This window comes from Octopus bimaculoides, chromosome 8, assembly GCF_001194135.2.
Source record: "Octopus bimaculoides isolate UCB-OBI-ISO-001 chromosome 8, ASM119413v2, whole genome shotgun sequence".
Classification (NCBI taxonomy): domain Eukaryota; kingdom Metazoa; phylum Mollusca; class Cephalopoda; order Octopoda; family Octopodidae; genus Octopus; species Octopus bimaculoides.
Window position 1 is genome coordinate 57908389 of NC_068988.1, and position 15309 is coordinate 57923697.

The window sequence follows — 15309 nt, forward strand, 5'->3', positions numbered from 1 at the left end:
CAGTCCTCAGTCAAATCGTCCAACCCATGCTAGCATGGAAAGCGGACGTTAAACGATGATGATGATGATATATATAACCAAAAGAATGAAGAACAAACACGTAAAAACAACAATGCGAAGACGTGGTACATGTGAAGTATTAGCAGTTGCTCAGGGAAAGAAAGGCAGGTGCTGTAATGTTTCGAGCAAAGCTCTTCTTCTGAAAGAGAAAAGTCCAATAGAAAAGGAAGATGGAAGAAGAAAAAAAAATCGCCGATTCACATGTGGTTACATTTTGAAATGTGTGTGTGAGAGTGTGTGTGTGTGTGTGTGTGTGTGTGTGTGTGTGTGTGTGTGTATACACACACATACATATGGTGGGCTTCTTTCAGTTTTTGTCTATCAAATCCACTCACAAGGCTTTGGTTGGTTTGGGGCTATAGTAGAAGACACTTACCTAAGGTGTCTTGCAATGGGACTGAACTCAAGAACACATGGTTGGGAAGCAAGCTTCTGAACCACACACTCACACATGAATGCATAAATAAACACACACACACAAGTATGGGTGTGCACAGAAACATTGATCAAGAACTTACGTCAATCAGAAGTTTCACCATATTGTTTAACACACCAAGGGATGTGTTTTCCAAGGACATCTTTGCCTGCAATAGGTACAGACCAGTTGTCAACTGGTTAACAGACACAGTTAATCGTCCAGTTTTCTTCTGGGAAGCTTTGATTCCTGAAAAATAATATATTAATTAGTTAATTATTGGACTGAGTGAAACCATATGAAGGCAGATGTGAAACTGAATAGCTTTGTTGCCAACCTGAGATATGTTCCACACATACACATGTAAAGACATACCTATATACACACATATGGGATGGTATCAAAAAGCTCCAAGACTAGTTATGTTTTATAAGAAATAACTTATTTACCTAAGTTTTAACATCGTCTCCTTCGAAATAGTCACCTTGCTCAGCAATACACCTGTCCCAGCATTCCTACCACTTTTGGAATCCAGCCTGAAAGTCGTTTTCCATAAATGAGTCAAGGACCTTCTGCGATTTGCTGTGGATCTCGACAACAGTGTTAAAACAGTGGCCTTTGAGCTGCATTTTCAACCTTGGAGAAGTCCACAGGCGCTAAATCTGGTGAATAAGGCAGGCACAGAAGCAACACCAGGTTGTTTTTGGCAAGAAACTCACAAGTGAGGAGATCTAGGTGACAGGGTGCATTGTCATCATGAAGAATCCGATTCTTCAAACTCCACAGATTTGGTCACTTTTGCCAAATGTCCTCCCTCAAGCACTTCAAAACATCACAGTAGAACTCTCGATTGAAAGTCTGGTCCTGGGGGACAAATTCTTGATGCACGATAGCACATTTCCGGGGGTGACATGTGGCAGGTCTTCCAGATCACTCATCATCTTCCTGAGATATTCTTTCACTTTTGAAGCACTCATGCCACCCAAAATATTGCATACAACAACCCATCGCCATAAGTTTGTTAAAGCATGCTCAATGTCTCTGTAGCAGACTTCCCAAGTTTAGCTCAGAATTTCATGTTGGCTCTTTGTTCCTGTCCATGACAAAATCACAGGCTACAGCATACTGATGATCACAAAAAGACACAAATTTCACAACTTGCGAAGTAAACACAGTGATGTCACTAGGCACACTGCCATATGAAGGTCTCTGCTAGCTCTCACTGTGCACACAACCATGTGCTGCCATCTGTTGGCATGCTACAGAACTAGCCTGGGAACTTTTTGATAACACCACATACATTAGCACACAGATGCACACACACAAACTCTTAGTGCTATAAGCATTCATATACATTCAAATGTAGACACAGACAAACACACTTCATGATCAAAAACACAACATAAATACTCTTTCTTCACACTCTTATGAAACCACCTTCTCCTTTGCCTCCACCTCCATCCCATCCATCATGATCCTCTATCTGTATCCTTTCTTATGGTCACCTTCTTGCACCTTGAGAGTTCACTCTGGAGCCCCTTCACTACCATCTTCATCTTTTCAGCTACCCCACACACCCTTATATAATGTGGGGCCACCATGCATCTTCTCTCTCTCTGTAGCAAGACACCTGTGCTTGTCCCTCTATCATATTTTAACCCCTCAACACCTGGCATAAAGCAACCCCCCACCACTTCCAAATACTCTCCCCCACATATACACAAACTTAGTCAAGGATTTATTCCTGCACTTTTTCTGATTTGCAAGTTACTTATTGATTTTTGCATGTTCAATTCCAACATCAAGGCCATTCTTCTTTACGGGTCACTAAATTTGGAGGGTCACCAACGCCATAAAGAGCAAGCTACAGGCCTTTGTCACCAAATGTCTATGCTACATTCTCAAGATCTGGTGGTTGGGCAAAATTTCAAAGAAAAGTCTGAGTGATCAGGAGCAACATGAAAAAATACGCAGCTAGTCCAGGAATTGAAACCACAATCTCATGATCATAAGCGCAACATCCTAACCACTATACCACACATGATCACGAATATAGATGTAGTACTGGACTAAACACACATGCATACATACAGGCACAAAGATATAGTATTGGACCTCACAAGGATAGTGATGGACAGAGAACCAAAACAAGTAAAACAAAAAGAACAGCAAGTTTAATAGAATATTTTCAAGTGGAGGAAGAAATGGTACAGCCAAAAGGGGGTTTAGGGATTGAAAGAGAAAGAAAGGGTGTTATGGTCATATTGAAACATGATGGAATGAAAACACTGCTCCCAATGCTTGAGAAATATCAGAAAATAGAAGCAGAAGAGTAAGTTACTTACCAATATTGCTGGCTTTGTCAACGAGGTTTTTATCGTGGAGGTAATATAGGGACAATGACAAGTAGTAATGAGCACAGAACAACAGAGGATCTCGTTCCAGACCTTGAAAAGGGAAAATGGAAACAGAAATATTTTAATAGTTATTCCAAGTCAAGTCAATATTATCAGATTAGCAGATTCATTAGTGTTTTGGATGAAATGCCTTGCTGCATTTAGTTAGAGTTCTTTAAGGTTTGGGGTTTAGCTGTGTAACTGAAAAGCATGCAACCATGTGGTCTTGGGTCCAAACCTTAGACAAGTGTCTTCTACTATAATATTTTATAACAATTATTTAACACAAAAGAATCTACTAGTAATTCTTTTATCAAGTACTGAGTACAAAAAAAAGTACATTATTAACTAAAAAAAAAGGTGAATCACTTTAATGAGAACCTTGTACCTGGCAACTACAGCACCACACCCCACAATAATTTTCCCAGGTTCCATCTTGAGAACCATTGGTCTAACTTATGCAAACAAGGAAAAGTGGACATTAATAATAATAATAATAATAATAATAATAATATAATAAAGCGTGGCCAGTGCCGCTGCGTGGCCTCCATGCCGGTGGCACATAAAAAATACCATTCATGCGTAATCGTTACCAGCGACGCCTTACTGGCATTTGTGCTGGTGGTACGTGGAAAACTCCATTTGAGCGTGGCCATTGCCAGTACCGTGTGACTGGCCCTCATGCCAATGGCAGGTAAAAGCACCCACTACACTCTCGGAGTGGTTGGCATTAGAAAGGGCATCCAGCTGTAGAAACTCTGCCGGATCAGATTGGAGCCTGGTACAGCCATCTGGCTCACTAGTCCCTAGTCAAACTGTCCAACTCATGCCAGCATGGAAAGCAGACGTTAAACAATGATGATGATGATGATGAAATTATAGTAAATTAATATGAATACAAACCTTCTCTGAAATGCTCAGTTGCAACCTTGTAGTCCTTACTGAGAATACTATACACTCCACGACATATGCTTAACACAGCTGAAGACTCATCAATAGTGGCCAGTTTTTCCATAAGTTTTTTAAAAGAATCATCAAAGCTTGGAACCAAATAACCTGTCAGATAAAAAAAAAAAGATAATTTAACTTTTTAAGAAACCAATACTTTAACAAGAAAATTATATGTAAATAGCAAAATAAAAATGAAGGGAAAAAAACAGGGGAAGAAAATTTCTTCCTCAAATCAGACCCACTTGTGGGTACCTGATGACCTCATTGATGCTGGTGCCATGTAAAAAGTACCCAGTACACTCTGTTAAGTGTTTGGCCAAATTAGGAAGGGCATGCAGTAGTAAAACCATGCCAATGTAGAAACAGAATCTGGAGTAGCTCTCTGGCACATCTATTCTTGTTGAACCATCCAACCCATGCCAGCATGGAAAAAAGGACATTAAATGATGATGATGTTGGTCTCTACAAAGATTCTTTACAAAATTGCCTGACCTATTTGAAATAGCAGCCAAATTTCATTCTAATCAAATGCTGCCATCTAAAAAAACAGAAAACACATTGAATAATCATCATCATCATCATCATCATCGTCGTTTAATGGGTTGGACGATTTGACTGAAGACTGGTGAATCAGGTGGCTACACCAGGCTCCAATCTGATTTGGCAGAGTTTCTACAGCTGGATGCCCTTCCTAACGCCAACCACTCAGAGAGTGTAGTGGGTGCTTTTACGTGCCACCGGCACGAAGGCCAGTCCTGGCGGTACTAGCAACGGCCACGCTCAAAACGGTGTATTTTACGTGCCAGTCCAGCAGCACTGGCAACGATCTCACTCGAATGTCTTTACACGTGCCAGGAAGGCGACGCTGGTAATGATCTTGCTCAAACAGTGGTGCCATCACGTTTTCACTTTCGCCTGCCCCAACAGGTCTTTGCAAAACACACAATTCTTTAAAAAGATAGGATGGCCATGGCTGGAACATCTCTGATCATAGGTTGCTCAATATGGAGTGACCTAGAACTAAGCAACAACTAAAACGTACCACAAAAAATAGCATTTATAAAGAAAAAAATTATAGAACAAAACAACGAAAAAAAAAATCTACTGACCAATTTTTGAGTCCAGTTCTATTAACAAACAATATTCTATAACGGTGCTGTTATCTGGATGAGAGTCTTTCAGTTGAGAAATTTCTGACAAGAGGAATTCTTGATCGTCATTCTAGAAAAAAAAAACAAAAGTAATAACAATTTGAAAACATTCAGGGATCAAATGTAATGAATAAAACATACAGGTATTCGGAGTAACATATAAAACTTACAGGTGTCAAATAAGGATAAAACATACAGGTATTAAAGGGTAATGGATTAAATATACAGGTGTCAGGTATAATGGATAACACATACAAATATCTGACACTCCATTAGTTATGACAATGAGTGTTCCAGTTGATCCAATCAACAGAACAGCCTGCTCGTGAAATTAACATGCAAGTGGCTGAGCACTCCAGACACACATATCCTTAATGTAGTTCTCAGGGAGAATCAGCATGATACAGAATGTGAGAAGGCTGGCCCTTTGAAATACATGTACAACTCATTTTTGCTTGATGAGTGGACTGGAGCATTGTGAAATAAAGTGTCTTGCTCAAGGACACAATGCACTGCACGGTATTGAACTCACCACCTTACAATCTTGGGCCAAATATTCTAACCACTAAGCCATGCACATTTGCTACAGATTTCAGGGGCAATGAATAACACATACAGGTGTTAGGTATAATGGATAATACATAGAGGTACCAGGGATAATGGATAACACATACAGGTGTTAGGGATAATGTATAAATATATCAAATATACAGGTATCAGGGTAACAAATACAAAATATAGGTGTAATTAATAAGCATACAGTTGTCAAAGGTATGAGCTAAAACATACATTTGTCAGTGGGCAACAGATAAAACATAAAGGTATCAGGAGTTAATATATAAAGCTGTCTGGCTTCTGTGCCGGTGACACATAAAAAGCACCATATGAGCGTGATCATTACTAGCATCGCCTTACTGGCACTTGTGCTGGTGGCATGTGAACAAAACATTCGAGCGAGGTCATTGCCAGTGCCGCTGGACTGACTCCTGTGCAGGTGGCACATAAAAAAACACCATTTGAGCGTGGCCATTGCCAGTAGCACCTGACTGGCCCTTGTGCTGGTGGCACATAAAAGCACGCACTACACTCTCGGAGTGGTTGGCATTAGGAAGGGCATCCAGCTGTAGAAACTCTGCCAAATCAGATTGGAGCCTGGTGCAGCCATCTGGTTCGCCAGTACTCAGTAAAATCATCCAACCCATGCTAGCATGGAAAGCAGATGTTAAACGATGATGATGATGATACAAAGTTGATGAGCTGGCAGAATTGTTAGCACGCTTTGCTAAATGCTTAATGGCATTTTGTTTATATTTACATTCTGAGTTCAAATTCTGCCAAGATCACCTTTGCCTTTCATCCTTTTGGAGACAATAAAAGAAGTACTAATTGAGTACTAGGGTTGAAGTAATTGACTTAATTTCACCCCCCGAAATTGCTGGCCTTGAGCCAATATTTGAAACCAAGATATAAAACATACAGGTGTCAAGCATGTGTAAAATATGCAGATATCAGATGTAAGGAATATTATGAAATAAGAAACTAAAAGAACACAAGAGACTTTGTTTTAACTGGAAATCAAACCAAGAAGAATGTTCAGGAATGTGAGCCACAATGTCAGTCAACGATTTATATCTTAACACCATTTTCCTTTCTGTGTCAGGTCAATAGAATAACAATAGCAAAGACTAAAACTGGTGACATCACATCAATGTGACAAGGGTTGCAGAGTTGAGGCACAAGAGTGTGTGTGTGTGTGTGCGCGCGCGCACTTTTGTACCTGTGTTAGACACCTACTGCTTGAGAACAGGTGTTGGTTTGTTTATGCCTCTGTAACTTGGCAAAAGAGACTTAGAGAATAAGCACCAGACTTGAAATATAAGCACTGGAATCAGTCAATCAAATTAGAGACTCGTTTCTGAACCCAGTCGAGGAGATCCAAGTGACATTTATTAGACTAACCAGTTAGTCTTTTATTTTTGGACTTTATTAGACTTACACACTTACCTTTAATAAACTGAATATATAATTAGCTGCCAGCCATTTCTTGTCGTCAGCAGGTAAGTCCTTGTTATCCAGTGCTTTGCGATAGTTGGAAATAAGCTTGGAAATAAGCAAAGCAAAAAATCTTTATTGAAGAATTTTAAAATAAAAAGTGAAGGAAAGATAAAGGCTCAAAGCAGTCCCCATATTAAGAAATCTAGGTAGTAATTCTATAATTCTGTCTTCTTAAAAAATGGTTACAATTTGTCACCTTTTAGATATATAGTTTCTATATAAAAGTCCTTGTTTTTTTTTTAGCTTCAAGTCAGTCCTGATCTACTAGATCTGATTAAAGTCATTCCAGTCATGACCACCCCATTTGTTTTTATTTTATACAGTATTAAGAGGGCATCCAGCCATAGAAACCATGCCAAAGCAGACAATGGAGCTTTGTGCGGCCCTCTGGCTCACCAGCTCCTCTGGCTCACCAGCTCCTCTGGCTCACCAGCTCCTCTTGAACCATCCAACCCATGCCAGCATGGAAAACAGAATTACAATATATGAAAATTGATGTACTTAGTCAGATTTATTATAATTGCTAAATAAAATACATCTTCATTACCTAAACTAAGCAAAAAGTAAATTTGAAAGTGCCCATTGAAATTTACATGTTTAGACTGTAAAATCAGCATTGTGGTAGTTACACAATCATAAAAAAATGTGTATATTGTACAAAAATAAATATAGTAAGTTGTTCTGGTCTACTTCCTCATCATTTTGAAAATAAGATTTAGGACTGAGCCATGTCAGCTGACTGTGATATTATTGATGAAAATAAACCAGAATCAACAAGAAGGCGCTTTGATAAATAACAGAGAAATGCTTTAATTAGAACCAAGATACTCACAACATTTCCATATTGTTCAGATATATCTTTATGTTTGTTGAGAAGTTGTGACATGTCTTGGAGTAGTTTGACACTCTCGGTAGAAGACTCACCAGATAAACACAGAAGTTTCTGATAGACAGGAATGGCCTGTAAGAATATGAAGAAGAACACAATGAAGAGTTATCTTTGCCTTTTATCTTTCACTTGTTTCAGTCATTAGTCTGTGGCCATGTTGGGGCACTACCTTGAAGAATTTTTTTGGGGGGGTTAAATGAATCGACCCCAGTGGAGGTGGTGATAACAGAAATGATGGTGGTAGCAGAGATAGTGGTATTGATGATAGCGGTGGCTGTGATAACTGATAATGTTGGTGATGGTGGTGGTGATAATGAGAGCAGTAAAAATGGTGATTGTGATTACTCTGACAATGATGATGATGATGACAACAACAACAACAATGATGATGGTGATGACAATTGTGATAACAGTATTATTGCAACCGCTGCTATCACTAATGATGATGATGATGATGATGATGATGGTAATAGTATCGATGATGTCTATAAGACAAGAGAGCCTTTACCAAAACCTGCCTACTCACCTTCTCAACAAAACCAAACTCAGAACAGAGAGCAACATATTTCTTCAGGACTTCCAACTGTTTGTCTTTCTCACTAGAACAATAAAACAACAGTCCATATAACAACAACATCAACAACAACAATAATAATAATAATAATATGATAATTGTAATTACACTCTTGGAGTGGTTGGCATTAGGAAGGGCAGCCAGCTGTAGAAACCATGCCAAATCAGATTGGAATCTGGTGCAGCCCCTCAGCTTGCCAGCCCTGGTCAAACCATCCAACCCATGCCAGCATGGGCAATGGATGTTAAATGATGATGATGAATTACAAGAAGAAACTATAGGTGCAGGTATGGTTGTGTAATTAAGAAGTCCACTTTGCAACCACAGGGTTTCAGGTTCAATCCCACTGTGTGGCAACTTGGGCAAATGTCTTCTATTATACCCTTTCGAGTGAATTTGGTAGATGGAAACTGTGTGGAAGCTAGTCGTAGGTGTGTATGTGTGTGCGTGTGGTGTGTATGTGTGTGCCTGTGGTGTGTGCAAGTGTGTGCTTGTGGTGAGTGTGTGTGTGTGTGTGCGCGCGCGCACTTTTGTACCTGTGTTAGACACCTACTGCTTGAGAACAGGTGTTGGTTTGTTTATGTCTCTGTAACTTGGCAAAAGAGACTTAGAGAATAAGCACCAGACTTGAAATATAAGCACTGGAATCAGTCAATCTGACTAAAACACTTCAAGGCAGTGCTCCAGCATGGTCGTAGTCTACTGATTGAAACAAGTAAAATATAAAAGATTGAGATGTTTTGAGTTGTTGCTATTTAGCACCAAGACAACACCAATCAAGCAGGCCTATGATCAAAGACACTCCAGTTGTGACCACCCCATCTTCTTAAGAGCATTTAAAACTACACTAACAAATCTGCTTTTTCCTTTAAATAAAACAGTAACATGATAGTTGAGGGTGATTTGACTGTTATTTCTTGAAGATCAAGGAACCACAGAAAGGCTCCATTGCTTGTTTGATACATGCTTCAGGTGGCACATAAAAAACACCATTTGAGCGTGGCTGTTGTCATACCGCCGGACTGGCCCTCGTGCTGGTGGCACGTAAAAAGCACCCACTACACTCTCGGAGAGGCTGGCATTAGGAAGGGCATCCAGCTGTAGAAACTCTGCCAAATCAGACTGGGGCCTGGTGTAGCCATCCACTTCGCCAGTCTTCAGTCAAATCGTCCAACCCATGCTAGCATGGAAAGCAGACGTTAAATGATGATGATGATGATGTTTAGCCTCTGGTCAACCCTGATCGAGCAAAGGTATAATCAAAGGCGTTCTAGTAGTAGCCATCCCAACTTCTTCCTCTGTACAGTAGCATAACAGGAGTGTATGCCACATGAGGTAACTCTTCAATTTGCTACTCCCTACCCTACCCACCCACTATACAGACTTCTACAGCAGACCCAAATGTGCTGCCCCCATAAAAGTACCTCGGGTGGAACACCTTCATCATTCCATCCCAGCCTTGCCACTTATTTAACATGTCCTTTTCTAAGATGGAAGGGTGTGATTTGAGAAACATTAAGCATTTAGCTGGTATTTCTACCAGATCAAGTGGAAACGTAGAGGCCACGTATTTAGCTCATTAACTGTTTCATGTGATGACTGGGAGAAAGAGATCATTATTTTACCAGGAAGTACAAAAAAATGTATTTAACAGAAAGTAAGGCAGCAAAGCTGGCAGAAACGTTAGCACACCAGGCGAAATGCTTAGCGGTATTTCGTCTGTCTTTACATTCCGAGTTCAAACTCCGCCGAGGTTGACTTAGCCTTTCATCCTTTCGCGGTCAATTAAATAAGTACCAGTTACACACAGGGGTCGATGTAATCGACTTAATTCCTTTGTCTGTCTTTGTTTGTCACCTCTATGTTTAGCCCCATGTGGGCAATAAAGAAATAAGAAAGTACACAAAAGTAGACCTCAGCCCTTTTTGCTGCAGCCAGCAAGCAAAATGAAAATTATGGGGTCACTTGACATGTTAGATACATCAGTAAAATCTCTCTCAAATCACACTCTAAAATCTTACAAAAATGAAGGTTATACCATCGTTATAATTTAATGCCCATTTGAATGGGTCAGATGGAATTTGTGGAGACAGATTTTCTTCAGCTGAAAGCTCTTCCTGTCACCAACACTCATCTGTGTCCAAGCAAAGTAATACTTTTCCCCTTTGTCAGACATGTTCTTGCAGAATACAGTAAAGAATAAGGTAATAGGTGTATACGCATATTTCATAAGGGGGTGGGTGTAGTGCTGATGGAAGGGGCAATAACTCTTGAAATGTGCATGTATGTCTATTTGTATGAAAGATTGAATGTTGGAAAAGAACACATACCTTTCATACAAGACCTGAAGTTTTTCATAAATAGGAATCAGTTCAGTCTTGTTGTTGGATGAAGAGTTCTTCTCATAGAAACTACACAGACCCTGTCAAAGATATAGCAACAGCAAAAAATTTGAAATCTCAACATTTATGTAGGAACACATTGTTCAATGTTTCATAGAAATGGTTACAAATATTTGAATTTCAGTCAACCATTACCTAACCCTTAAGTATTTCAGATTATTCTGTCAAATGTAATGTTTATTTATTCACACTGTTTTGAAATAATCGTGTGTTATCTCATAGCTTTGAGATTTCAATGATGTGGTTTTATATTTTCAGAATGACCTTCTCAGCTATGTGTAAAAGGCTAGATCTGGCCATTTGAACATAAAACAGAATATTTTGACCAGATATGGACGGTTCAAATGCTAAAGAGCTAAACAAGTCATGGGCTAACTTGAATTTTTTTACAGTTCTATATTTAAGAGATGAGGAATTATGTACATTATTTACATTCAACGGATATTTGTCCTCATCTTGTTTGTTGTTAACACAACGTTTCAGCTGATATACCCTCCAGCCTTCTTCAGGTGTCTTGGGGAAAATTCGAGCCTGGGTTCTCATTCCTAAGGTATTTTTCGATGTTATTATTATTATTATTATTATTATTATTATTATTATTATTATTATTATTATTAAGGTCACTGTTTGAAATCGAACTTGGAATCTTGGGGTTAGAATTGAGTGGCTGTGTGGTAAGTAGCTAGCTTACCAACCACATGGTTCCGGGTTCATTCCCACAGCGTGGCACCTTGGGCAACCCTCAAACCCATGCCAGCATGGAAAGTGGACGTTAAACGATGATGATGATGAAGGACTATGGAGATCTAGTAGAGTGAAATAAGATTCAAAGGGGCTCACAAGCATAAAATGGTTGAGAACCACTGAGTTGAACATCACCATCAGGTCCTTAGGCAGGGTCCACTCAGGTTAGGTTTCTGGCTTGCAGATATCTTCCCCCCACCCCTCTCCTACCCACCACCAAATATCAAAGACCCTACAAAAGTGTTACAAGTACTGACATACCCTTCTGATTAACTGATTTTAAAAAAAACATATAAGAAATTAAAATGTGAAAGGAATCAGAATAGAGAAGTTTTCTATTATTTCTCTCTGTCTTTTACTTGTTTCAGTTCTTAGACTGCGGTCATGCTGGAGTCATCACCTTGAAGGGATTAGCTGAACAATTCAACCCACGCTGCTTTTTTTTTTTTTTTAAATCTGGTATTTATTCTATTAGTCCCTTTTTGCTAAACTACTAAGTTACAGGGATGTAAACAAACCAACACTGGTTGTCAAGCTGTGGTGGGGAACAAACACATGCACAAAGACACACAGACATAGATACATACATGTATATATATATAAGACAAGCTTCTTTCAGTTTCCATCTACTAAATCCACTTGCAAGGCTTTGGTCTGTCAAAGACTATAGAAGACACTTGCCCAAGGTGCTATGAAATGGGACTGAACCCAGAGCCATTTGGTCGGGAAACAAACTTCTTACCACACAGTCACGCCTGTGCCTATATCAAGAAACTTTTCTCTAACAAAATGGACTCGGGAAGAGCTTCCACCACAAAACACTACTTTATAAAGGCCTGTCCAGCCAAAGCCAACAAGGTAAAGGGGGATGTAAAGATGATGATGATGACAGTGATAACAATAAGTTTCCAAATCTGAAAGAAAATTTTTGTTTCAAGTGTGGCTGTGTGGTAAGAAGCTTCCTTCCCAACCACATGGTTCTGGGTTCAGTCCCACAGCATAGCACCGTGGGCAAGTGTCTTCTATGATAGCCTCAGATCAACTAAAGCCTTGTGAATGGCTGTGGTAGACAGGAACTGAAAGAAGCCCATCATATATATATAAATGTATATATTTATGCATCTGTGTGTCTTTGTGTCTGTGTTTGTCCTCCCGCCATTGTTTGACAACCGATATTGGTGTGTTTACATCCCCTTAACTAAGCAGTTCAGCAAAAGGGACTGATAGAATAAGTACTAGGCTTACAAAGAATAAGTACTGGGGTTGATTTCGTCGACTACAAAACAACCCTTTAAGGCTATGCTCCAGCAGGGCTGCAGTCAAATCACTGAAACAAGTAAAAGAATAAAAGAATATAGTTTAGATATAATCCCTTACACTATGTTACTGTATTTCTTTTGGGTTTCAAATATTGTTACAAAAACATTCTGCTATGATACAACTCTAAGATACTACCTGCCAAGCTAGGACTTGATCTGGATTAATTTCAATGGCTTGTTTATAATATGATATGGCTTCCTCTGCGTGTTTTGTTTCAACATTAGCCACAGCTCTGAAAACCAAGGCATTGTAGTTCTTCTCATCAAAATCAAGGATGACCTAGAAAAACAATACAAAAGAAAAGGATTTAGATAATAACAATAAAAGGATTGTCCATTGAACACTTTGCAACGGGTATGGACTTGACAGAGCAAAAAAGTGGTACGAACATAAACCCGAAGGCATCATCAAAAATGATAATGTAAAGATCCTGTGGGATTTTATGATTTAGTGCGACCATGAAATAGAAAATAGGAAACCAGACAGTCTTAATTGAGAAAGAAAGCAAACGATGGTGGGTCATAGATATAGCATGCCCAGCTGACAACAAGGTTTGCGATAAGGAAGAAAGAAAAATCGATAGATATGACAGGTTAGCATAGGAGGTTAAGCAGTTGTGGTCACTGAGAAAGGTGCTAGTAGTACCAATAATTGTCGGAGCCCTGGGAACAGTGAGTAAAAAATCTTGAGAAGTACATGGAATAAATAGGGGCTGCAATAAGGGTGGAGCACTTGCAGAAAACAGTACTGTTTGGAACCGCTCACTCAACTGTAAAAAGGTAAACCTGCGACAGACTGGCATCCCATTCAGGGGGAATGATGGCCTGCCTGCCTAGCCAGCAGGGTGGCATCATTCAAAAGATAAAACAATGCAAAGCGCATTGTGATCAGCAATGTATAACAACATCTGATAGTCTGGTCAATCACATGATATATATATATACACACACACATATATATATACATGCAGGCAAGTATGGTGCCTTGGGTAAGTGCCTTCTAGTCTTCTACTACTATAGTACTGGGCCAACCAAACCCTTAGAATGGAGTTTAGATGCACTGTTGACAACAAAGAATATTACTGGATATAACTGTTGAACATACCAAAATTTTTAAGTCCCTAAAATGGAGTTTAGATGCAGTGTTATAAACAAACAATATTATTAGATAAAGAACTTTTACTTAAAAGACCATGACTGACTTACTTTACAGATGTTTTCAGCTTCTTCATAATTTTTATTCTTCAAGGCTTCACGTGCTGCCTTTAGCTTACTTTTGATTTCCTTATTGTCCATCTGAAACAACAATAATAACAATAATAATTTCGTAAGGCTGGTGGAGATGTTTGATCAAATTGAACGGTGTACTTAAGTAATACCCAGTATCCAAATAAGCTATGGTGGAATTTGAACTCAGAATGCAAAAGCCAGGAAAATACTGCAAGGCATCCAGTTTGCTGTTCTTAGAGTTCTGTGAACCTACTGTCTTTGATTGGAAATTTTTATATCAACCCTGAAAGGATGGAAGGCAAAGTTGACCTTGGCAGAGGATTGGAACATATACCATAAAGCATTTGGTCCAACACTCACATGAATCCAAAACAAATATAAGAATACATGGCAGTGATTGAAGCAGAGGTCAAGGGTCAGAAGACGTTTAATAACATTTTAACATCATCTGAATCTTTTAAGTGAGACATAATTCATTGCCTGGTTTAGTTCAACACGACCACCACCTGATCCTTCGATGATGACATTAGTGAGGCCCCATTTGTCACAAGCATCTGGACTTATGTTGAAATTAAAGAGGGAAGCCTGAGCAAAGAATAAGTCAAAATGGTTGCTGCATGCTTGGAGTGGTTAGAGCTAGGAGCTAACCCTGGTTTGGTGTGGTTAGAGCTAACCCTAGCTTGGTGGGTCAATATAAAGACCTTCATCAGGGGAACAAAAATAAAAATAATAAACCAGCCTGGGGGGTACAAACAAGTGTGTGGAAAACGAATATTAAAAAAGAAATGCATGCTGACGACCATGGGGGGGAAGTGGGGAGAGGACTTTCGGAAAATTCACAAGATTCAATTTTTCCGTCATAACTTCGGGTAATATTTTTCATTTCATTTCAAAGTTTCAGCTCAGAGCTGCGGCCATGCTGATGCACCACCGTGAAGTATTAAACGTCATCCCTGGTGGGATATAATATTGGATATATATTGATTTTTTTTTTACAGAATCCCACATTTTTGGTCATGGAGGATCCAATTCTGAAAAAAAAATTTTTTTAAATCACATTTTCAAAATTTCAATCCTCCCCCACTTCACTTTTCACTTTTTCTGAAAGTTTTTTTCTTTTTTT

The 15309-nt window shown here is 39.2% G+C and overlaps 1 protein-coding gene across 1 annotated transcript in view; it reads right to left on the bottom strand.

The window, feature by feature from the left end:
- The window catches only part of LOC106876186 (SKI3 subunit of superkiller complex protein), a 33197-nt gene that overhangs the window by 15018 nt on the left and 2870 nt on the right, over positions 1-15309 (bottom strand). The window contains exons 2-11 of the mRNA XM_014924626.2: positions 14163-14252; positions 13093-13236; positions 10822-10913; positions 8444-8516; positions 7861-7989; positions 6978-7073; positions 4932-5043; positions 3775-3927; positions 2821-2922; positions 579-724 (exon numbers count right to left, since the gene is read on the bottom strand). Of these exons, the coding sequence (XP_014780112.2) occupies positions 579-724; positions 2821-2922; positions 3775-3927; positions 4932-5043; positions 6978-7073; positions 7861-7989; positions 8444-8516; positions 10822-10913; positions 13093-13236; positions 14163-14252 (1137 nt within the window). The remainder of the gene's footprint in view (positions 1-578; positions 725-2820; positions 2923-3774; positions 3928-4931; positions 5044-6977; positions 7074-7860; positions 7990-8443; positions 8517-10821; positions 10914-13092; positions 13237-14162; positions 14253-15309) is intronic.